Source organism: Aquila chrysaetos, chromosome 2, assembly GCF_900496995.4.
Source record: "Aquila chrysaetos chrysaetos chromosome 2, bAquChr1.4, whole genome shotgun sequence".
Classification (NCBI taxonomy): Eukaryota; Metazoa; Chordata; class Aves; order Accipitriformes; family Accipitridae; genus Aquila; species Aquila chrysaetos.
This window is the reverse complement of record NC_044005.1, coordinates 17,448,621-17,473,421: the sequence shown is the minus strand read 5'-3', so window position 1 is coordinate 17,473,421 and position 24,801 is coordinate 17,448,621. Positions and strand designations below refer to the sequence as shown.

Here is a 24,801-nt window from a genome sequence, read left to right as displayed (position 1 = left end):
AACTGAGGCTGCACACAAGAAGTACAACGCAGCACTGTAGCCTACTACTGTGAAGGTACATGCTGACATTCCCGTATGTGACCAAAGGCTATCAGTTTCTCCGTGAAATGCAAGTATTATCAGAAGCTACTATGCAATCTATTCTGAATGAGTTACCTGTCCTATTCAAAGGACTTTAGACAGAACCTGTAACAACTGCAGGGCAAGAAGGAAGGTTCCAGAGTAGTTGCAAAATACTCTGACAAAGCTTCTTTTCTCCATTTTCTCTTAAAGTATTTGATGTTCCCCCATAAATACTATCTAAGAAGTGCAATTCTACAAACTGATGTGGCTGAAACCTGCTGTAACAGATCTATGGATAAGTTACTTAATAATGCAGAGTTATAGTGTGACCCCTTTAGTGTATTAAGTATAATATTTAGAACTATTTTAAAAGTAAAAAAATATTAAAAATATACTTCTTTGGTATTCTAAGATTTCAACAAAAATTTATGAAATTCTGTGTTCAATCAGTAAAGTCACCAAACTAAACCAAGCATCTAAAAAAAAAAAAATTTTTTTTTTTCTAAATTTCTGTGTTTAGCACCTGACAGATAACTTTGATCCCCTGGGCATCTCCCTGAATCTTCAATTATTTGTCTAGAAAGCCAGTAATTCTTCCTTTGCTCTAGTATATTTACCTGAGAACATAAAGATTTTACAGATTATTAATGCAAGACAATTCTTCCTCCTGGTTATTTCTATACTTGGCAGATACAGCCAACAAGCTTTACAGAGAGTGTACATTCTTTGAACTACAAGCATGCTTCTAAAGCATATGGTCCCATAAGCTCATTCAGGTAATAGTGCAAGTTTCCATACAGTTAAAACTGCAAAATATTTCCACTAGAAATGCAAGACTTATTGTAAAAGATTCTTATCAGATTAAAAGTTGTCAATTTTGCCTTATCAGTACATAAAGCATTTGATCAGAGTTGTGGACAGCAGTGAGTGATACTAACAGCTTTAGGATAGCACTGTCTTCGTTTTGTAGAGCCTGGCCTTCCTGGAACACTGGTTTCTTCTTCATCATGTAAATCAAGCTCCTCTTCATATTTAACCGTTTCTTTACCAACTGGCATCAAATGATCATCCAGTTCACCTGAATATTATGAAAGAGTACAGAGAAATAGCATTATGAACAATCAAATCTTGGTTCCTTCAGCTACTACGCAGTAGGTGTGATTGCTCATGAAAACACCTCACCTAAGTTTTTAAACTACACTTACTACCGCAAGGCTCCGAAAGTGTAGCTTTGGGGAAGGAGTGATAAAGGTTTACTTTTTGGCAAAAATACTTATTTATAGTAAAAACATCTGAAATTTTAATAAAAAAAATTGAATTATATAATGACAGTATCAAAGAAAAATAAACTCTTCTTGCCCATAAAAAGCAACCAGTGACTGAAATAGTAATTTACAAATCACTCACATGGAGTTATGCCAAGAAAGAGGGAACAGTTATATTTCTGTATCATTCTAAAAAGGGAATTACTACTGTTGAATGTGCACTCTCAACACTGAGTTGAGCAATCACGGTGTTATTCTTGGATACATTTATTGGTATGAATTCAGTGATCAAAAGGTTTAACTCAGACAGAAAAAAAATACAAACCCCAGACCTACAAACTTTTTTGCTTAAAAGATACATTAATACTTCTGTACTTCATCAAAGCACTCATAACATGGAATTCTCTTTAAAACATTCCACAATAAAGAATACGCTCCATTACACTTACTAGAGACAAGAGACCTGAAGTAATCCTGCAATGTCCTATTTTTGGAACATGACTTACAATACTGTAGAGAATACAATAAATTTAGGGCTGTGTATTTTATATTTTAATTTGTTACAATTGACTTTAAAAAACAAGTTATTTTTTGGCTGTGGGATGTAGTCCCTGACCTATAATCAACACCTTCTAGAGAACAAGACTCTTTTCCCCTTCATTAAATATATTCAATGTCAAAATCTACGTGTCTTGTATTAACATTGCATTTGCTGTTTAAGACAAAAAATGTTAAATAACAAGATTACCCTGGAAAATTTAACTTTAGCTTACAAGGTGTAAGCTAAATTAGTAAGTACATGATCATATCACAAAATAAGGCAAGGGAAAGGAAGCTATAGTAGATGGCTATAGCAGAAATGCATGTATATGCATAACATCCACACCATGTTCAACTTCTCAATTATAAAATATTCTTTACCAAAGAGGTGTTGCTTTTCCAGTTCTTACCAATTTTGTGCAGTTTTTCACAGCAAATAAGAGCTACAACTCTCTCAGCCAGTCTTGCACAACTCATTGGAGGACCCTATAAACATTTAAATATTTCTTAAGAACTTTGGTTGATTAGCACATTACTTACTATACATGTTTAATTAGTTTAATTTAACACAAACATATTAGGTAAGCAAAACTTTTTTAAAAAATGCACTGATGACAGTTTTGTGAAGATATTCAAGCTTATGTTGTTTTTCCACAAAAGCCAAAATTACAAAATTACAAGAACACAACATACTATTGATCAAAACTAATGAAGGACATTTTCCTATAACTGATACATAAATGTGTGAAAAAAACCAAGGCACTGGGAAGAGTATCTAAATATTTTTACATTTAGAATAAAGAGTAACTGCTGGAAAACAGATTATAACAGAAACAAACAGCAATCTAAATACAGTTACAGAGCACAACACAGGAAAAGAAAAAGTGATTTTCATTAACAATGAAACTAATTCTAGAAATGGCACAGACACATCTGTAACAACACATTCACTTATTTCCGTGCTTTTCTTTCCCCAAATACCTACAACAATTGAAGCTCGAAGAGGTGAGTTGATTGGCAGGTAGAGAGTAGAGTAAAACGTATGATCAGGTAGTTCTCGGGTTTTACACTTGGGAGCTAGGTGTGTAAATGGATCACTCGGTAATCTAGCGCAGTACCTAAGTGCACAAAACATTTTACAAATCATCAAAACCTGCAAATTGAAACCTAAACACATTTCAGTGGAATCTTACCTTACTGGTCTAAACACTACAGAAGATGGTTTCAGGCCATACTGAGCACTGCAAGGGTACACTGCTGACTCATATTCAACTAACTACAGAGCAGAAGACCTCCAAGTCCTTTACTACAAAGCTGGTCTCCAGCAAGGTGGTTCCAAGGTTGTCATGATGCACAAGACTATTCCATCTCAGGTCCCAGAGTGTGCATTTGTCATTTAATCTTCCGAGTTTACTGTTATCTTATTCCTCTTATCTGTCACGGTTCTGTCCTCTGACTGGTAGTCTTTCCTCCACTGCACTCACTTCTCCCTCTCCCAGCTTGGTGTCAAATGCAAACATGCTGATGTTAAACTGTATTGGACCTCCTAGCGGCCCATGAGCAATACCACACATAACCAGCTGCCAGCTAGCCTTTGAACCATCTACCATTACACCCTTCAAATCTGACTGCTTTGCCAGGTTTTATTTACCAGGCAGTCCACCGAAACAGTCTGCATCTCAAGAATTTGGGTACTAAGGTACTAGGGCAATTGCATCAAAAGCTTTACTTAAGTAAATGACATTCACTGCTTTTCCACAGTTCCTAGGGTCAATCACTTCATCACACAGGAGACAAGGTTGGTCAGGCAAAAACTACCCTCAATAAAACTCTATTGGCTGCAGCCCCCTTTTCCTTTACGCTCCTGGAGACTGCTTCCGTGAGGACTTGGTCCACAATATTCCATATGACTAAGGTAAAACTGACCAGTCTGTAGCTCCCTGGATCATCTTCCTTGCCTTTTTTGAAGTGTCATAACATTTGTTGTTTCCTGTCACTGAGGGCCTCCTCTAATTGCCACGGCCTTACAAAGATGGTACTTGGCTAGCCCCCTTGGAAGCATACCATCCTGTCCTGGAGTCTTGTATTATGTTCAGCTTTATTTTTGTTTTTAAACATGACAACAGATTGCTATTACAAATGTGAATAGTAGAACTGGAAGATTTTACTACAGTTTTAACAAGTCACTTTTATTTATTTATTTGTTTTGGTATGTTTAAAGCTAGCTTGTTGAGCAAAAAAAAAACCCCAAAATAATCTTACTACCCCTTTTGAAACTGAAGTTTTCAGGGCAGCTTTTAATTAAACAGGGACTGACATCACTATATTTATTATCAGAGCTAGAACCTCTGTAGGATAAAGAGACAAAAAACAAATTTTCCCTTCCAATCACTGTGACCACTTTCCTTAAGAGAGAAGATCCTGTCGAGATTTCTAAGCGAAAATGTGTACAATGCCCCAGCCTGTGCTTCCATGTTGCAAGACAGACTAAGAAACTTTTTATTCAAGACAAGAATAAAAAGTGAATATGCCTCTTACCTATTTATGTGTCCAATAGCAGTATTAATAGTAACTCTTGGACTGTTCTCATCTGGCCTCAACACATAGGGTGGAAATACATCGTCATCATCAACAATGGGTTCAGTTTCAGTTTCATTGGTATCAACAGATTTTGAGCATTTGTTTCTGAGGATCTTAACATTTCAAGAACAGAACATGATGAGAGATATTTCCCTTAAAAAAATACCAATATATTTAACAAAACCAGGCACATTCCTTTGACCTCATACCTTCTCAATTGCTTTGTATGTCTTAAGATCTTCTTCAAAACTTTTGATTTTGTCTGTATCTGCTAACATAATGTAATTTGAAATTGGTGCTCTAGCTCTTCCTTTTGACTGCACATAGGAACGGTATTCTGTGGGCAAATCAAAACGCACCACCAAGTTGCATTTTGGTATATCAACACCCTCTTCTACAATACTAGTAGCAATAAGTAAGTTCGTCTCATGTGCTCGAAATTTTCTAAGAACCTGCAAAAGTAACGAAGACAAATTTGAGAGATTAGTCCCAGATCTGTTTCCATCACCAGATTCACCAAAAAACAGTAAAAACAGAGTGGATCAGACATTCCAAAAACTTGTCCAAATATGCAGATATAAAATTAGTACAAAAAAAACTTTTTGGAAACACAGCAAGACTATTTATCAGAACAGGCAGATTTCTAGGAATCAAACCTGGTATGTGGAATTACACGAGTCCAAGAAGCTAGTACAGCCACTAGCAATGGAGAGGATCCCATCTATTTATTCACAACTTTTCAGCTGTAGTATTTAAAAAAAAAAAAAAAAAAAAAAAAAAATGCTGCTTTCAGGACAGCATCTTTTCCAACCATTCTGAGGTTGAAACATCCTTAGGGGGTGGAGCACATTCTAGAGCTGGTATTTATACTATTTATTAAACAATGCTAAGGAAAGGTGAGGTTTTTGGAGGGAAGTCTGAAAGACAACCCAGCCAGGGGTGAGGGATAAATGTAAAGTATTTTGAAAGCAAATGCATGTTTTAAGTGAAACCAAAATCATGTGGTTTTATATTAGTATCATTTAATGATTTACCAAATTCACTCTCAGCAAAGATAAATATTAAAACCAGCTCAACTGTTGAAAACATCAGGAACTTTGTTCTTCTTTACAGTATTACTGTACTACTACTAACCCAATGCAGAAAAATTAGATGGTTGATGATCTGACTAGACACAAACATGATTTTACATGAAGTTTTAATTTCTGTTTGTGTAATGTGACATAGCAATGTCTCCAAACGTTGGGGTTTTTTTTTGTTTGTTTGTTTTTTTAATGATGAATATCTGTATCTCCAGTAAGTATGCATATCTGTTAAACCCCGGGTATTCCCTGAACTTCCAATGACTGTGCCCCAGACTCTGCCTGTTAAGGTTTTTTTTTGTTTTTAAAGACAAACACACACACACACAAAAAAAAGAAAAAAAAAAGGAAGAAAACAAAAGGTTCTGAAGGTACTGCTAGTTTCCATTATTTTTGTTTAAGTTACCTCTTCCTGTTTTCTGAATTCTACTTCCATCTGCTTGTTACGAGGCTGGTTCTTGCCAATGCCATGTCCAGTTATAAAATTGCTACTGATGTAAGCCAGTTCTGGATCTTGCTTGCCAGCTTCTTTTATCAACCTAAAAATATTACATGCGTTTTTAGAAGTCACACAACCCAGAAAATGGAAGACAATCTTTTGTTTGGAAGACCTACATTAATAGAAAAAAATGGAAGCATGACAATTAAGCCACGCTAACACATAAACTGACCTCAGGCTTCTCTAAAAACACTAATTCTAGTGAAAACTTCTGTAAGGATAATAGACAGACTGCATACATACACAGCATGAGTGTGCATGCATCACATGCATTTCAGACCTACCATGGTAAAACCAGATATTTTTAAACCAATCTATTACTCTAAGGCTCCCTGTTGTTAAGGCACCCTACTCACAACTGCTTTAGTTAATCTCATTTTCTGTAAATTATGACTGATTTTAGCAGAAAGACCTGTAACTGCTCTCTCAACAAAGTATGTTTGCTCAATATAAGGTGTTAATTTTCAGGTTAAAATACAAATTCTTATTCTCCTTAATATAATAATACATATTCTGTTCAGGTATACTCATGACAAAATGTTGACCTGTTTTTCCTGAAGAGCAATGCTCAGCCTACCCAGTGAGATGTTTACTACTTTTGAAATTAACCCAAATATATCCACAATTAGAGGATTTAATCCAATTATTTAAAAGGAAAACTGAACAGGGGGGTAAGGATCATCCATGCTCTCAGTTTATTCCCCTATGTCTTTCTTTAGGTCACAGAAGCAGAAAAGGCTGGCTTCTGCAGTGTTTTGATTTCCGACAAGGTCAAGATTGCTTATATAAATAATGCACTGAATCTAGAACTAGGCGTTTATGGATTTAAAAGCATAATTACATTATGCAATCAAAGTAATTATGCTGTAGCATCCTTAGTTGATCTGTTTTCAGCATGAACAGAACCTGGGATTTCTCAACCATAACAGGTTTTTGAGCAACAGAGCCAATAAAAATCAAGGGATCATATATAAAAAGTTACATCCCTTGCACATCTCACTATAGCCATCCCAGGACCACTTTGCTCATAGCACATCTGTCATGTCTACTACCAGGTGCTCCTCATATCCAAAGGACAGCCTGCCTCTGCGTACCTCCAACAGTAATTCAAACCTCTCCCAATTACATCTCCAGCAGTTCTGCCTCACATAAGATGGGTGCTGTGCCAGTCCCCTGCTACATGCCTACCACCTACCCAGCAGGCTGCTGCCAAACCAGATGGAAAATGGCAAAGTTCTCTCTGTCCTTTCTACCCTTGGAAAAGTACTGAAGTCTCTCCCCTTTACCCGGCCACTGTTTTAAACAAGATTTATGGGAACAAAAAACACCTTGAAGACTTCCTTTCCTTCCTTCACAACCTGTTAAAACTGGAATGGACAGGGAGTATAGGCAAGAGAATAGAAAAGTGGCAAATGGCTTGCTATGCTTACGGGAACAGACTAGAAGGATTGTCCTGTACTAAAATGCATGTGATTTGTTAGTTCAAGGCTAAATGGATTCATGTTTCTGTATGCAGTCTAGGCTCTTGAGACAGATGTACTAAGCATGGGTTAATAACTGGACAAAAACCCTCATTATTTTTTTTATATTTCTTTTTCCACATGGCGTATCTGTCAAGTCATATAGCTTCAGTCTGAGTACCTACTAAGCATCTCAAACATTGTTACTGTATCTCACTTATTACAGAAACGGACAATTAAAAACATCTGAATAAACATTTCACCATGCACATCTTTAGCAAGTTCTTGAGAAATATTCAAGACTTCAACCTTGTGGTTAAAAAAGTATTATTAGTGGTAGATAACAGGTGCTGTTTTTCAAATAGATACAAAAACTTCTGCTTTCAGACCCCTCTCAGAGAGAGTTGAGAGGCACCGCAATGAAAATGGAAGGAAACTGGGCTTTAGAAGATGCTGTCTCTTCTGAAAAGGAGCTTAGACACCAGAACTCAACTGTATACACCAAATAAAACAGTGTGCCACTTCATCAGTTGTGTGTAATAATAAAGAATAAGTTGAAGTTTTTGGTTTTTTCTAATTTGTAGTATTTACATGTGCAGTGGCTGTTGCTAAAGATCTCTAAAGAAAGATATTATCTCTAATTACTGCTTCAGAGAAAATTCCTACCCATTTCTCCCAGAAAGTACAACACATGCCACGAATTTTGCCCTTCCTTAGCCATCATGGACTTCATAAAATGGGATTCTAGTCTCTAAATACTATCATAATAAATATATTTTAAGAAAAATTATACTTCTGCTTTAACTTAGTTCTGTATAACGATCCATACTACTTTACTGTAAGCTCAACTGGTTTTGATATACTAATTCAAACAATCATGACTTCCTTATTCAGGAGACAGTCTTTCCACCTGTATATACAGCGTAAGGATAGCTACAATCAGCAGAGGCCCTTGAACTAAACCCACTCAATTGAAGTGAGCCTACAGCAAGGTTCTCCACTGAAGGCTTTCAGTCTTAATTCCAACAGCTCAGGTCTGCTGATCATCCAGGTATTTTGAGACCAGATGTGTTATATGAGGTGAAGGAGCATTTTGAGAGTCTGCTAGGTAGCTTTCAGAAGTGGATAATAAGTTACATATAGTTTTATTTTTTGCTGCCAATAACCGTACCAAACGTACCTAAAGCTTAAAGATGGCAGAATTTGGTTACCTATCTGATCTAGACGTCATATTCTGTCAGGTTCAACAGCAGTTAGGGTATAGTACAGTGCATAAATGGGTCTACAAGAACGCACAGTAGAAAAAGCATAATTTAAATCACATTCATAACTTAACAGAGAAGAAAAAAAAATTCACAATTCTGTTCACTCCCTGTAGGATAATGAAATACTCATTTCAGCTCAGCAAAAATTTATCAGAATCTGTTAATGTTATTTCTTCAGGAGTTATTAACAGAATATGTTCATTTCACCGAATGGCTTAGTTTGCCTCATACTGCTTATTTATGTAACATATCTAAAACTGCAAAAAAGGCAAAGAAAAAAGATGAAGTTCACAAAACACATAGGGAAGTCTGCAGATCAAAGAATATATTATGCACTCAAACTACTGACTCGCGCAAAAAGGTAACAACAGACTGGTCAGATTCAGAGGTATCCAGAATGCAATAAACAAATTGCATAGGACATTTAGTACACTATCAAAAAACCCCTACCAAATCCTCAAAATCAAGATAGGTGAATAAATCAGATGTCATCCATGGTTTGTGGCAAACAGCATTTAACAATTAAGTGTTATGTAAAACTAACATGAATCACATTCAGGAATAAGAACTGATAAGGACTAGAGTATTGCATAGTATACCTTGGCAAATACTCCAGGGTTCATATTTTTCTTGGTGGAGACTTTAAGAAAGTGCTTAGTGTTTGACTGAATAGGTTTTTTATAAACACCAACTGTTAAAGTAGTACCGGTAAATCTTAAAGATATTTGTGCAAGGGCAAATTTGATTTTCTGTAGACTTGGATCATATAATAATGTGATTTAGTAAGGTAATGGTAAAACTTCCAGGAGTGTTGCACTCCGTAGGTTAGGGAAGTTTCCAGCATCCATTGCAAATATAAATTTAAACACTGATTAAGACAAATCAGTATATGACTATTTTACAAGTTACGTACAGTGTCCTGGTTTCAGCTGGGATAGAGTTAATTTTCTTTCTAGTAGCTGATATAGTGTTATGTCCTGGATTCAGTATGAGAAGAAAGTTGATAACACACTGATGTTTTCAGATGTTGCTAAGTAGTGTTTAGACTAAGTCAAGAATTTTTCAGCTTCTCATGCCCAGCCAGCAAGAAGGCTGGAGGGGCACAAGAAGTTGGAAGGGAACACAGCCAGGACAGCTGACCCAAACTGGCCAAACGGCTATTCCATACCATGTGATGTCACATCTAATATATAAACCGGAGGGAGTTGGCCTGGGGGGATCGCTGCTTGGGAACTAACGGCATCGGTCGGTGAGTGGTGAGCAATTGCATTGTGCATCACTTGTTTTGTATATTCCAGTCCTTTTATTAATATTGTCATTTTATTATTGTTACTATTATCATTATTAGTTTCTTCCTTTCTGTTCTATTAAACTGTTCTTATCTCAACCCACAAGTTTCACTTTTTCCCTTTTGATTTTCTCCTCCATCCCACTGGGTGGGAGGGAAGTAAGCGAGCGGCTGCGTGGTGCTTAGCTGCTGGCTGGGGTTAAACCACGACAGTACAGTATTTCACGTTTTGCCTTCTAAAGGAATCAAATTACAAACTCAGGTCCAAAACAAGCGCTTGAGTACAATTTTCAAAGACACATGCTCTTCCCATCCACCCCATATATACACAGAGTGAATTTTGTTGTTGTTGTTATTCTTTACACAGATCCAGTATGATGTCCTAAACCAACTTTAAAATAGAGTTCTGAAAATACAAGACAATCCCCTACATATTCATGATATTAACATCCATGTGCCTGCAGCTGAGTCTGTCTTTTTTCTTTTTTTAAATGCATTTAAAAAAAAAAAAAAAAGCTTTACCTATTTAGAACAACTGCTGTGTATCTTCTTTCCACAAAAATAATTCCACATAAAATATTAGTAAAGGGAGATGGGAAATTAGTCTCTGGCTTCTCTTTCTCCTCAATTTCTTCATCCTCATCATCATCTTCAGAATCACTCCAAGATACGTAGTTATCCTGATTCCTATTGTTATACCATTCAACACTTTCAAACTGCTGCCGTTCATATGGTTTATACTTGCGCAAGATTTCAAGCAGCTTTATTACTTTTGGGGTTACAAATTTCAGATCAAGTGAGGCAGGCGAGAAGTGCTCTTCACAGAGTGCATGTATTTTCCTTAGGAAAGTGTCTGTAAACAATAAAAATTTCCTGTGCAGCTCCTCTTGTTCGTGTTTGATATACTTCTGTAGCTCTCTCACCATCATCCCAGCTACCTTATCTGCACACCAGGGTCCCAGAACAACCAACACAGCTCGACAGTCTGACAGTATCTACAACACATGAATTCAAATATCAGTTCAAAGGGTACATTCGTGAACTATTCATTTAAGACTGAGATCTTGTTTCTGATATAGCGCAATCTTTGTAAGGATTATGACAATTGTTCTATTATAAAAATATTTAGAAGTCTGCTTTTGTTATTTAGATGACCTTGGGAACTTTGGTGTTTCTAATGGAGCAAGTTTCCCCCTCCCCCCTAAATTACTACAACTACACTTTGAACTTTATATGTTTCTGAATCTCAAAAAAAAAAAACCCCAAACCTTAAGAGAGTATTTTAGAATTTAATGGAATTGTAATTTGAAATTTACCTTAAGATAATTATGCTAAAAAGGAGAATACTTCTTGAGGCAGCTAGATAAATAAAGCAGAAATTATTATCCTTTATATTTAACATAAAACTAATAAAATAGACAGTTTACTGGGCATTTTTACTTTATTTGTTACTGATACTTGCCACGGTTTCAAAAGCATCTAACCAGAAAGTTGTGCAGTGGCCTCAGGGTAATCTTAGCAAGACCACCCTCTCAAAGGAAAAAAATTAGGGGTTTGTATGTGTGGGTGGAATAGGAAAATGAGAACTATACCCTACTCAGAGACCATAGCATAGGTAGTTGAGTACCAACAACATCTTATCTGATGGCAAACTTTCCGCCTGAAGAGTCAAGTGGTCAAACAATAAACTAGGAATCCAGAAATGGGGTACATTGATAATACTATTAAAAAGGCTCAGGATTTGGATGTACCATTACAACAGAAGAACTACAATAGAACTGTAACAACAGTCAGGATGATACAGTTTTCAGTTGCTGCTTTAATTTCTCTTCCTTCTTCCCTTCTATGAAAAAGTAAAAAACAGGTTATCATCCTCTTTACACTATCCTCCCTGAAGTTTGTCAGCTCTAAGTATTAAGGGCAAAATTTGTCTAAACTAATCGTAATTGCACATAGAGGCTGGATGCTCTCTAGTGCCAAGACAAAAGGCACTTCAGGCTGAAAACTCATTTCTTTTTCTTAATATGGGTGCCTCCATCTTCTTGGAAAGCTATTGGATCAGAAAACAAGCACAGAGGGTTACGCGCATTAGAAGCATAGCAGTTAATCCACTCTTCCGGACTATGGAAATCCTGGGGATTGCCCCCAGCCACCAGCATTCTTTATATATTTTATCCTATTACATTTTCAGTTTAGCACAAAAGTAACCAGGAGTTTCTTTTTCCATGCAGCTGTGATAGGCTGCCTTATGTATCATCCTTCCCTCTGGCCCAAATAATCTTTTTCTGGACAGCATCAGAGTGCTGGGTTTCTAAGAATGTTGAAGGAAACTGGAATACTTTGGGCTGAAGAAAGAAATACGTTCTCCAACTTCCTCATGGACTATTATAGAAATGTGACTCACTGCTGACTTCTTGTTAATCAAAGACTTACATACCTAAATAGTTGTACCTCAGGAGGCAATTCCAAACCACAAAGCCCAAGAGGGAAAAAAAGCTGCCCTAACCCCATGTGTCACAGGTCCCTACTCAATACACCATGCCTTCTGGCCTCTACTCTGCCATCTCGCATGACAACATAGAGGCAAACACATGAAAAGTTAGGGGCAAGCTTGAGGCTCAAATTCCATTCCAGCAAGGTGTGGCACTAGTCCAATATTGCTCTAAGATAAATTGTAGAAATTGTAGATCTATGGCTGGAATTTTTGCCTGAATTCTTACTTTATCATCCTTTAATACACCTGGGTACAGTTTTTCCAAATACTTCCCGAGGCATTATTTCCTCTTCTGTACTCAATTATTCAAAGGTCATGAGAGATCACAAAGGCATCAAATTCTTGACTTCAGAAGTAAGGACCCACAACATCAGGGTGCAGAATTATTTTACTGCCTTAAGCAAATTTGAATCTCAGACTAGATAAAGGTCTAATCAATGGTTGACATTCATGCCCCACTCATTTATGGAAAGACCTGCACTCTTAGTGAGTACAAAAATCAGAAGTCTTTTTGCTCAGATAGTCTAGGTTGGCTAGCTTAGAAAGTTTCAGTAACGTAACATACATGGCAAAGAAACACAGCAGTAAGATTTCTATTGCCCAGGTTTTTCACATAGCTTAATGTCCTTACCTGCTTAGAAATTAAGGTGGAATCTCTTTCTTTTGAATGTACAGATATGTTGCAGTCATTTAGAAAAGTAAGCGCTTCATCCAATTCCTTTAATAATCTTCCATACAACCCACTTTTGTCAGTATATGGTCCACAGTCTACAACAATCTCACATGGCTGAGAAGTATATCTTAATTGAGGGCAAAGATCAAGTTAAACAAAGCTTCTCAAAGCCAGAGCTATTTCAGCCTGTTAAGGTTATACATCAAATAACAACAGCAACATGAAGTATATTCAAGCACATTTCTTTCCCCACCATGAATTAATAATGATGAATAGTTACACAGTTAAATATTTCAAAGTAAAATACCTCACCACCCCAAATACTTCATTCTAAAATACCATTCCTTCTAATACACTCCCTAAAAAGGAGGTTAATAACACTAATATTAATTTCAAATATTGGAAAAATCTAAGGCAAAGCAGATTGAATTTACTTGACCACCATCTTCACTTTTGTTTTTCCAAACTGTACTCTTTTGATATGCCAAATACAATCCACATAATGTCAGTTTAGGTCTATATATACACACTTACACAAGTAATTACTCTTCTTGAATGACAGAGCTATGAGTGAGAAATTCTTAAAAGCAATGGTTCACTCAAGTTCAGAAAAATGCCTTTAAAAAACACACCCACAAAACACCTGTTTCAGAACATGAAATAACCATCTTTGACTTTGTCTGAAACTCAGTTCATCAGTACAGCCGGTGCAAGAAAACATGGTGCACATGAATCATTTCACACTAATTTTCCTCTACAACAAATCATCATTCACCGGATTCTACATTCTGTAAGAACATACAGGAAAAGACCCACTTGCTCTGCTATTGCTCTGCTACTTCAATATTGGTTTTACTGCTCCCTCACATCTCCCTGTCTTTCATCAGCCTCTAAACCCAGGCTACTCCTGGGGCAGGGGCGGAGGGGGGAACTAAAAAAAAATCATGCAACTTTTCTGGCATTAAGAATATCTTGTACTATGGCTGTTGCAACATTTTCCTAAATTAAATAGCAACATTATGGCACACACTGAACATGAACCAGTTACTCTCCAAACATAAGACAGTGCATTTTACAGGTTCAGAAATACGTTGTGTAACGTGAATTTTTTGGTTGGGGGGGGGGGGGGGGGTTGGCATGGGGTTTTTTGTTGTTGGTTGGGTTTTTTGGCTTGATTGGGTTGGGGGGTGGTGGTGGTTAGTTGTTTTATTGCTTTTTTGTTTTCATTTGTTGGTTTTGTTTTTTTTTTTTTTAACTACAGAGAATCTCTGAATACCAAGGCCAATCAGCCTTTGACCTAACTTTAAGGAAAGATGTACTTCAACACTGGTTACTCAAAACGCAATTTAACATTCCCTCCCCAGCACAAATAGAAGTAATGGCATCACATACACATAAACTTTCCTAAAATTTAAGAGAGCAAGTATTTCTACTGGTTTATTCTTCTAGCCAAAATGAAAATGTAGGCATCAATTTAACAGCCATAACTGTACAACATACCTGTCTAAGACCACCAAATCAGTTGCAGTTTCAGCATTGCTCTTTAAAATTTTCTCCAGTTTCTGGATCTTCTCCTCTAACTCGGCAGGATCACATTTCCCATTTAAAATGGAAGCTGTTAATCCCAAGATTCGAGGACAAGATGGATAATCCTCACAGATCTGTGAAGTAAAACAGAATTAAATACCTTAACTATTGCAAATCTACCATCAAGCTAGCAGACTGCAAAATTAGATGCTTATGTGGAAACTAGTATTTCAATAGTAGGTGGTGGAAAATGAACCAAACATTGAATGAATATTTTCTATTCTATCAACTGGAAGTTAAAGTAGAAATCGAGTAACAATTTAACAGCAATCATCTTTAAAGGTAAATATTTACAATGTGAAAAAATATAAAGAAATAAACAGTTAGCATAGCACAGAGTATCCTTGCCACATTTACAACACACATATCATAATACTTCCACACCATGTAAAAACTAAAGTATCATCTAAAAAAAATAAAAGACATATGCTCTGGTTAAACTTGAAGAGAGATTTGGAAAGACATCTATTATACAGGTTTCTCATATTGTATAAGCCAAATATCACAGGGAGCCAAGAATACCCTCAAAGAGCCCTGCAAACATCTATAGAAATCAGTATTTTAAAATAATAAAAACTGATTAGTGCATCCCATTCCCAAACTCATATATTTTGTCAATGAATTTACAAAATTCCCCTAATTCCATAAATTTAGCTTCTCTTTTCTGTTAATGCCAAAGTTTTCTTTGATCTCCACCACAAAATACAGTGAACACAATATTTTTCTATCTTATGATATCACTGAAGTCTTAAATTCATTATAATAATTTCACAGTCCCAGAACATGCTAAAATATGGCTCCACTGATATTTTTCCTTTGTAGCAAAAGCTGCCTTAAATAGTTCCCACTTCTCCAGCCCTCCCACCTCACTCCTCCTCCTCAACCAAATATTAGAACATCATGCAACAGAAACCCACCTTCATAATTTCACGGTATGGGTGATCCTGGATTGCAAGATGGCACTCATCAAACACCAGAAGATTAATATTTGACAGGGATAAATACTCATTTCTCAAAACAGTCAAAGCAACATGACATGTCATAACCAGAACCTAGATTAAAAGGAAAAAAAAAAAAAAACAAAGGTGTCAGTATAAGAAAATTACAAGCTGGCTTAGGTCAAGGAAAGCCTTCTGCAGGTCTTGCTAGACAGTATTAGCAAATATCGGCTACTATTCATCTACATAGACCAGGTAAGGACAAAAGAGAATAAAACATTCTCTACTTGAGAAAGTAATCTGTCTGAAGGTTTTATATGTCACATGCCTAGGAAAAAAAAAAAAAAAGAAGTAATACAACAAACAGACAATATCAACACCAGCCAGACTACACAGAACAAATGTCATTAAGTCCATAACAAGTTAGTGTCCCTGATGTGTCCCATCATCATGCCTCTGGCAAGAAAGATAATTCTTCATAAACTCATAACCACCTGCAGCTACAACAGAAAGGCAGGATGTTATCACAATTCTTTTTAAAGGAAAACTCATTCTTGTATATTATCACAGATAAAGAGTTAAGTTCCTTGATAAAATTATGCACTATTTTTACGATAACTTTGAACTCCACCAAGTATAGTAACACTTCCACTATTAACATAGGCCACTATTAAATACTGGACAGAAAACCCCAGAAATTACAAATATTTGCATTACTGCAAGATACTCAGGTCAGCATGGAAAAAAGATTGTAACAGAAAGGGTCCAAGAACCACCAAGGAAAATGTCACCATTAAAACTACTGATTTTCTGTCTAAATAGAGAACTAGAGAGAAATAGTGTACCCAAAAAGGCAGAAACAAAATGCAATTTTCTATCTAAAAAGAGAACTAGAGAGAAACAGTGTACCCAAAAAGGCAGAAATAAAATGCATGCCAAAGAGAATGTGCTGCATCCCCAAAAAACATTCAATTTTATCATCTTTTTTATTACCTAATATTTAAACATCTTTTAATGGCATTTAAAGTACACTATGCACACTCAAAATTTCTTCTGCAATCATCATCATAGTGAACCACAAGTCAGGGAGACTGAAAACAAAGGATTAAAAGGACAGCTTTTTAAAACAACCTGAGAAGCTCTATACATGTTTTGCCTCAAAATTCATATACAACTAATACCAATATGCTGAATTTCACTTAGGAAATAAGTTAACATATAACTGGAAGAAAGTATCACTTCTGATCAAGCCTAACTTACTGTAGACTCTGCTTATTTTTATAGTTTACACTTAATACATCACCTGATGCTTAGAGAATTCCTGACTCCACTTCTCTTTTGTCCATGATTCAGTTATCTCTAAACTTGAATACTCTCCCACTTTAAGATCTGAATGTGTCCTGACAGCTGACACTTGTTGAGCAACTTGATTTGCTTAAGAAAAAAAATACAAAAAAAATCTCAATCACATAAATATCTCTTCATACATTAATTTTCAAGATGCCTGTCATATTACCTAGCACTGTGTTTCATAACATGATCTTTAGCTTAGACTAATGTTGAACTAGGTGTACAGGGCAAATGCCTCCATATAAAACCACAGCAAGGAAACAGATTGGTAACTAAACTGCACTTCAGAGTCAATGTCTTAATTTTAAACCAGGAAACAGAAGATGTCACAGAGATAAACAGGTTGTATTGAATGGATCATAAACAAAAGATGAAAGGCATCACGTTCTTTAATCAGTTTAGCATCTTTGCTGTTGGAAGACTTTATGCAAAAGCTTCTCCCAAATTTGCTTTCACACAACTTCTATTAAGGAATATTCCATGGAAATATTAGCAGCACGTTCAGGAACTTAGTATACTTTTCCTCTTACCTGAGTTGACCAAGAACACAGTTCTTTTTCCATTTTTGTTGAAATCTCCCCTGATCTGATAGGACAGCTCTTTAGTGAGTAGTACTGCAATAAAAGTCTTCCCTGAGCCAGTGTTTAAGCAGACTATTGTATTATGATCCAAAGCTGCTTCAAGCAGTTCAACCTAGGTTTAAAAAATAATAATGTCCTTACTTGCAGCAATGCAGTGAAAAAGCTGACAAAAAAAAAAATATAACACAAGTGGTAAATAAACTACAGACAAGTCAGCAGTATCCCTAGAGATCTTTCCAGTGCCAAAGAATACATCTCTTTCACAACAATGTCTTGTCATATTCTTTCCAAAAATATTAATACACCCTATATAGTCTATCTTCTAAATCTAAAATCCTTTAGTATCACAATTTGCTACTATTTTAAGTACCTTTCTAGCTATATCTTTTTAATAGACACTTCTGTTGCTAGATACATTGTGCGAATAAAGAAGCTAGACCTTTTAAATCTAACTGTATACATCAATTCAGCCAAACAAACAAGTATATTATGTCAAGGTGATCTAAGCTTTTCAGTAAGACTTACCAAATGCTAGCTTTCAGGCACCTCTGCAGTGCAAAGAGAACTGAAATTCTAGGACTCAGAAACAGGTTTGCATAACAAAATGAAAATCAGAGTGCTCCAATGGGGTTTCTGACATTACTGAGCTGCTTTGACCAGTATGTGAACCAAAAATCAAGATTCACCATGTAGGAGACAGAAGGTCAGAGGGGGAAGGAGATGTGATTGTATGCATACAATCAATATGCACAGTGTAATATTTTCTGTATTTGTCCCTAACAGCATTTTGCAGAGAGCAGCAAGAGAATACTCTGGTTAAAAGTTGTTCTGCTCATTAGAGCAAACTGAGAAGAGAGAATAGAGGGTCTTACAAATGTAGAACATGGCCATGCTAAAGACTCCCAACAGGTGGAGCTGAGACATGCCTAGACTGACTGTGTGCAACACTGCACATTCTCCAGCTGCTCTGGTTCTTTTTCTATTAAGTTAATGGATTTAATTTTACTTTTTCTTGACATTACTGTATTAGTATTATCACTAGTACCTGATATTTTCTTGGTGTGTAAATGTTATCATGAATTGCTTCTTGTTGCCATGGTAGTCCAAAAAATGGACCCATTGGGGAGGAAGCAGGGGTCATGAGCTGCAGTCCCGCCATGCTGAGGGATTGCAAAGCAGGGCTTTTCATTCATTCATCCAGTGTTTCTTTCATTGCATTTTTGTTCCAGCACAGCCTACTATGAGAAGAAAAAGAAACAGTATTAGATACAGTCACAATATAAAGCAAGAAGAGAAAATTTATTCTAAGAAAAGGACATTACTTGATTTTACTTCCACTAAGTGCTAAATGTCATACTATTTTCAGCAGAAAATGTTAATTTTAAATTTATAGGCACTTTTCAACTTAAAGATGTGTGTTTATCAAAGTACCAAAGAAATTCGAAAGGAGATGTACTTTACACAGCAAAGCTCATTCTAGGCATTTGGATTTATGCAAATACGTTTCAGAATAGAGTTCCATTTATGTTCTGACAGAATACCATTTAAAATATCTTTAAAAACAAATTAAAAAAAAATAAAGCTCTTTTAGCTTTACTTCAAGAAAGAAAAAGATTGATTTTCTAGAGCACAGGCATAAGTATCACATTTTCCATTTTTCTTTCCAACCAGAAAGTCCCTATGGACAGTTAAAGCTTTACATATACACATGCAAGAGGAACTTCATCCTAATCAGCAGGGAAAGAACAATAACTACAAAAGAACATCAGTATTTTCAAATCAACAGATTCTGATAAGGTTATCTATTTAAGGAACTGGCAGAAGTATTACAAATAATTGCTGATGACTCTGATACGGACTAATGGAGAAAAGGACCCTTATCAGGTTAACCAGCAACTTCCAGAAAGATATTCTAAATGATAAACAAATCAACCATTCACAACTTGATGAGAATTACACAATGGAAAACACTTTCCTACTAAGACTATGAAGTCCTCATCACTCAGTGTTTTTTTAAAGTGTTTGCTATCTGTCAGGAATGATCAAGGTAAAAAAAAAAAAAAGAAAAAAAAAAATCAAATCTACCTTGCACAGGGAAACTGATTAAGGCCCAGCGATATAGAAAACTATTGCTGAAGTGCAACACAAACATAGCGCATCAAATCTAAGACATTTTGAATAGCTCCTCCCTTCAAATCAGATATGTACCCGAGTCAACAAAACAGTATTTTCAAAAGTTAGTCTTCCTCAAAATTCCTAGATGCTCTATATTCATTTTAGCATCAATCTCAAAATGCGAAATACATAAAAATGACAATGCTTTCAAATATAATCATTCATTAGAAATTCATGAGGAAAAGCTAATTATCATCCTATTGCATAGAAATGTCCTTGCTTTTCTATATAACAGTAAAGTTGGTTAAGTTTTGCAAATGTGCAGTAGGGAACAAAAAACTAAGAAAAGTATGATATGATATCTAATACAAAATATTAACCACTAATGGTTATGAGAAATAGCTGCTTTGAGAGATTACAAATACAGCAGTACAATTTAAAAGTATTCATTTATTTTTGTACCAAGATGAAATTTTATTTAACATAGTCTTCAATTAATAAAACATTGTAGCTCTTCGTGGTATATTCACATTTTTAAGTTAAATATTATAATTTGGGCCATGTCTAAACACTGATTTATATTCTAACTTAACTAGTATTAAATAACTATGGGAAGCTCTGACAAAAGAGATTAAACCAATTCTCTCTAGTTTTCCATCTCAGGTATATCTTGTAAAATAAAGAGAAGGCAATACATTGAATCACATGGTCACTCCTCTTGCAGATTCATGCAGAAGTAATCCCACTTCATAGAAAGTAGTCAGAGATAGAGCTTTGTCTCAGTTTTTCCAAAGGAACAGGGGGAGTCCTGAAGGACAGTGTGGTTAAGTTGAAGTATCATTGTTCTGTTCCATAATAAATAATTATTTCTCTTTTGAAGTCAAACATTCAGTAGTAAATGCTACTTAGTGAAAGAGGGTAAATGTAACTTCTGGGTCTTTGGCTCAGCAATCAATGTAGTTTCCCCTCCATCAAAAACAGGATTTCTTTACTAAGAGAACTGTGATGATATTGCTGGAATCTTGTCTGGTATTTTAATCTGAGCTTCACAGAAACTGTCAGGGTGAGAAGACTCCAAAAAGAAAAGATTTATTCAAATGTTTAGGAAAAAAACAAAGGAATGAATGTACATTTTCACAGGACATACTAAAGAATGCTCTTGACATTTCAACTGACTTTTTTTTTCAGTTGCTTTTGAATGAATCTCCAAACTCATGCAAATCTTATTTACTTTTTCAGTCCTGTAACCTAAGCTACCATTTCAGCCTGACTCTTTCAGATTATCTAAATAAATAAAATGGATCAATTATATTGCTTTATTTAGCTGCAAATAGAAAACAACATAGTCTACACACATCATAAAATCAGTAATATATCATTACTCATTTCAGTTATAATACAAAAAGACTCATATAGATTTTTAAATTGGTTTTGTACATTTCAAACAATGTGTACAAGCACATACAGGTTCTATTCTAACAATTCAATTAGTAACTTTATAGAGCATTCAAATCTGGCACAAATAAGAGATGTTTTGGTTCAATCCCTCTTTGGAACTAGTGGCTTCATGGCTGTTCCTCCACTGGGACTCCACCGCTCTGGGTCACGGGAGACAACCAACAGGAAAGTTGTGTATGTGCTATATAGTTGCATGTAGCGAAGATGATCATCCTTGACATTCTGACCTACTGAGCATTTGCACATCAAACGTACTGATGTTAATCAGTATGTGACTAATCAAATGAAATCTGTCACATGGCAAGGACAGTAGCATAATACACAATATTCCCCAGCCACTGGTAGAAAGCATCTGGAAACTCTGGGCACTGCTAACATAAGTGAAGCTTTCGTATGAACTAACAGCTTAGGTATATGAGAGCAGGGGAGAAGGGAGAAAACATAGGGAAATGTGTGTCGTCCCTGACTGCCCCACCCCAGCTTATAGATGAAGCTCCCCTTTAATACTTCAATATATCTAGCTTCTCTTTTTATATTCCACTGAGTAACACGCTAGTCGGTAACATGAAAAAAAATCCTTTGATACAAAAATCTTTATCGTGACTACAGTATTCTGTTGAAATGGTCTCAGGCATGCTTCTCTACTTACATATAGCAACTCATGTGAAACACAAGCGTTTGCTTTGTTAAAATGAGCCCTGGTCACAGCTATCATAATTGCTCAAGACTAGAAGGGACCAGGAAAAAAACCAAAACAAACCTTTTGCATAATAAAAGCTAAAGTCAATTCCCCAATCATTCTTGTATCTAAGCCCAGCCACTTCAGTTTTATAAATCACTTTACATCAGCAGTGCCTCCTCTTCGTTTACTGTTCCACCTATTTTGTTTTTTTTCCAAATCATAAATACAACTTTGAAAACATATAAAATACCTATATCACATCACCAGGAGGAAATTAAGGAAAGAAAACCAACCTTGAGAAGGCTGTTAACAAGAAACAAGTATAGGATCTAATATTCACAAATAAGCATATCTCCTTTGCTACACACTTCATGACAGTGATATTAGGCTAGCTACCCCACTGCAAGAAGCAAGGGGATTCATACTTACATATGGTTGCAGCTTGATCTGGAAGAGCTGTGAAACAACATATACTCTCAACTACAATTTTGGTTTGTGTATCTTCATGAAAGACCTGCCCTAAAGTACAATCATCTCATTGAGATCAAAAAGCATTCTCAAAAAAACCTTTGAACTTCAAAGGAAGTAGTACATACGCATTTGTAACTTTAAAAGTAAGCACAAGCAAAACAACATTGCCTGCCACTGTTAATCATACCGTTATTACCCTGCAATCTAAAAAAAAAAAAAAAAAAAAAAAAAAAAAAAATAGAATTTAGCTATGATAAACTGCGCATACCTGCAGGGCTATCATCTTACTGGCATCACTGAGACACGGTGGGATGGCTGCTATGACTGGAGTGTTGGAGTGGAAGGATACAGGCTCATTAGGAAGGACAGGCAGGAGAGATGAGGAGGGGCTGTCACCCTCTATGTCAATGACCAGCTGGACTACATGGAGCTCCACCTGGGGATGGATGAGAAGCCAACCGAGACCTTATGGGTAGGATTAAAGGGAGGGCAGGGACAGGTGACAATGTAGTGGGGATTTGTTACAGGCCACCCAACCAGGAAGACGGAGCAGATGAGGTCCTCTACAGACAGATACGAGCAGCCTCACCTTCACAAGCCCTGGTCATCCTCAGGAGGGACTTCAATCACCCCGGTATCTGTTGGAGGGACAACACGGCAGAGTATAAGCAATCCAGGAAGTTCCTGGAATGCGTTGATGATAACTTGCTTCTCCAAGGAGCCAAGGAGGAGAGGTGCTATGCTGGACCTTGTTCTCACCAACAAGGAGGGGCTGGTGGGGAATGCGAGTCACAGGCAGCCTTGGCTGCAGTGACCATGAAATGGTGGAGTTCAAGATCCTTAGGGCAGCGAGGAGGGCGCACAGCAAGCTCACTACCATATTCAGGAGAGCAGACTTTAGCCTCTTCAGGGATCTGCTTGGCAGAGTACCATGGGATACAGCCATGGAGGAAAGAGGGGCCCAAGAAAGCTGGTTAATATTCAAGGATCACCTCCTCCAAGATCAGGAGCAACGCATCCCAACAAATAGGAAATGCAAAAACGCCAGGAGGCCTGCATGGATTAACAAGGAGGTCCTGGACAAACTCAAACACAAAAAGGAAGCCTACTGAGGGTGAAAGCAAGGACAGGCAGCCTGGGAGGAACACAGAGAAATTGTCTGAGCAGCCAGGGATCAGGTTGGGAAAGCCAAACCCCTGACAGACTTAGATCTGGCCAGGGACATCAAAGGCAATAACAAAAGCTTCTATAGGTATGTTGGTGATAAAAGGAAGACTAGAGGAAATGTGGGCTCTCCTCCGGAAGGAAACAGGAGACCTGGTTACCTGGGATATGGAGAAGGCTGAGGTATTCAATGACTTTTTTGCCTCAGTCTTCACTGGCAAGTGCTCCAGCTACACCACCCAACTCACAGAAGGCAAAGGCAGGGACCGGGAGAATGAAGAACTGCCCAGTGTAGGACAAGATCAGGTTCAAGACCACCCTAAGAACCTAAAGGATGAGATACATCCGCAGGTCCTGAGGGAACTGGCAGATGAAGTGGCTAAACCACCGTCCATCATATTTGAGAAGTCGCAGCAGTTCAGGGAAGTTCCCACAGACTGGAAAAGGAAAAACATAACCCCCATTTTTAAAAAGGGAAAAAAAGGAAGACCTGGGCAACTACAGGCCAGTCAGTCTCACCTCTGTGCCTGGCAAGATCATGGAGCAGATCCACCTGGAAATTATGTTAAGGCACATGGAAAATAAGGAAGTGATTGGTGACAGCCAACATGGCTTCACTAAGGGCAAATCGTCCCTGACAAATTTGGTGGCCTTCTACAAGGGAGTTACAGTGCTGGTGGATAAGGGAAGACCAACTAATGTCACCTACCTGGACTTGTGCAAAGCATTTGACACTGTGCTGCATGACATCCTTGTCTCTAAATTGGAAAGACATGGATTTTACGGATGGACCACTCAGTGGATAAGGAACTGGCTGGATGGTAGCACTCAAAGAGTTGCGGTCAACAACTCGATGTCTAAGCGGACACCAGGGACAAGTGGTGTTCCTCGGGGGTTGGTATTGGGACCAGCGCTGTTTAACATCTTTGTCGGCAACACAGACAGTGGGATTGAGTGCACTCTCAGCAAGTTTGCCAATGACACCAAGCTGTGTGGTGTGGTCGACACACTGAAGGGAAGGGATGCCATCCAGAGGGACCTTGAGGTGGGCTTGAGAGGTGGGCCTGTGCAAACCTTATGAAGTTCAACAAGGCCAAGTACAAGGTCCCGCACATGGGTCAGGGCAATCCCAAGCACAAATACAGGCTGGGCGGAGAATGGATTGAGAGCAGCCCTGTGGAGAAGGCTTAGGGGTGTTGGTTGATGAGAAGCTCAGGATGACCCAGCCATGTGTGTTTGCAGCCCA

General features: G+C 37.1%; 1 protein-coding gene across 6 annotated transcripts in view; it reads right to left on the bottom strand.

Annotated features, from left to right (window-relative positions):
- DICER1 (dicer 1, ribonuclease III) overlaps nt 1-24,801 on the bottom strand; it is a 73,782-nt gene that overhangs the window by 23,981 nt on the left and 25,000 nt on the right. For 5 of the 6 annotated variants that reach the window (XM_030040050.2, XM_030040060.2, XM_030040072.2 and 2 more), the window contains exons 4-16: nt 18,711-18,903; nt 17,615-17,777; nt 17,038-17,168; nt 15,714-15,848; nt 14,710-14,870; nt 13,168-13,336; nt 10,565-11,037; nt 5,937-6,069; nt 4,658-4,900; nt 4,407-4,561; nt 2,854-2,986; nt 2,279-2,354; nt 1,002-1,141 (exon numbers count right to left, since the gene is read on the bottom strand). In XM_030040050.2, the coding sequence (XP_029895910.1) occupies nt 1,002-1,141; nt 2,279-2,354; nt 2,854-2,986; nt 4,407-4,561; nt 4,658-4,900; nt 5,937-6,069; nt 10,565-11,037; nt 13,168-13,336; nt 14,710-14,870; nt 15,714-15,848; nt 17,038-17,168; nt 17,615-17,777; nt 18,711-18,854 (2,256 nt within the window). In that variant the 5' untranslated portion in view covers nt 18,855-18,903. The remainder of the gene's footprint in view (nt 1-1,001; nt 1,142-2,278; nt 2,355-2,853; nt 2,987-4,406; nt 4,562-4,657; nt 4,901-5,936; nt 6,070-10,564; nt 11,038-13,167; nt 13,337-14,709; nt 14,871-15,713; nt 15,849-17,037; nt 17,169-17,614; nt 17,778-18,710; nt 18,904-24,801) is intronic. The other variant, XM_030040070.2, reaches the window with a different exon arrangement.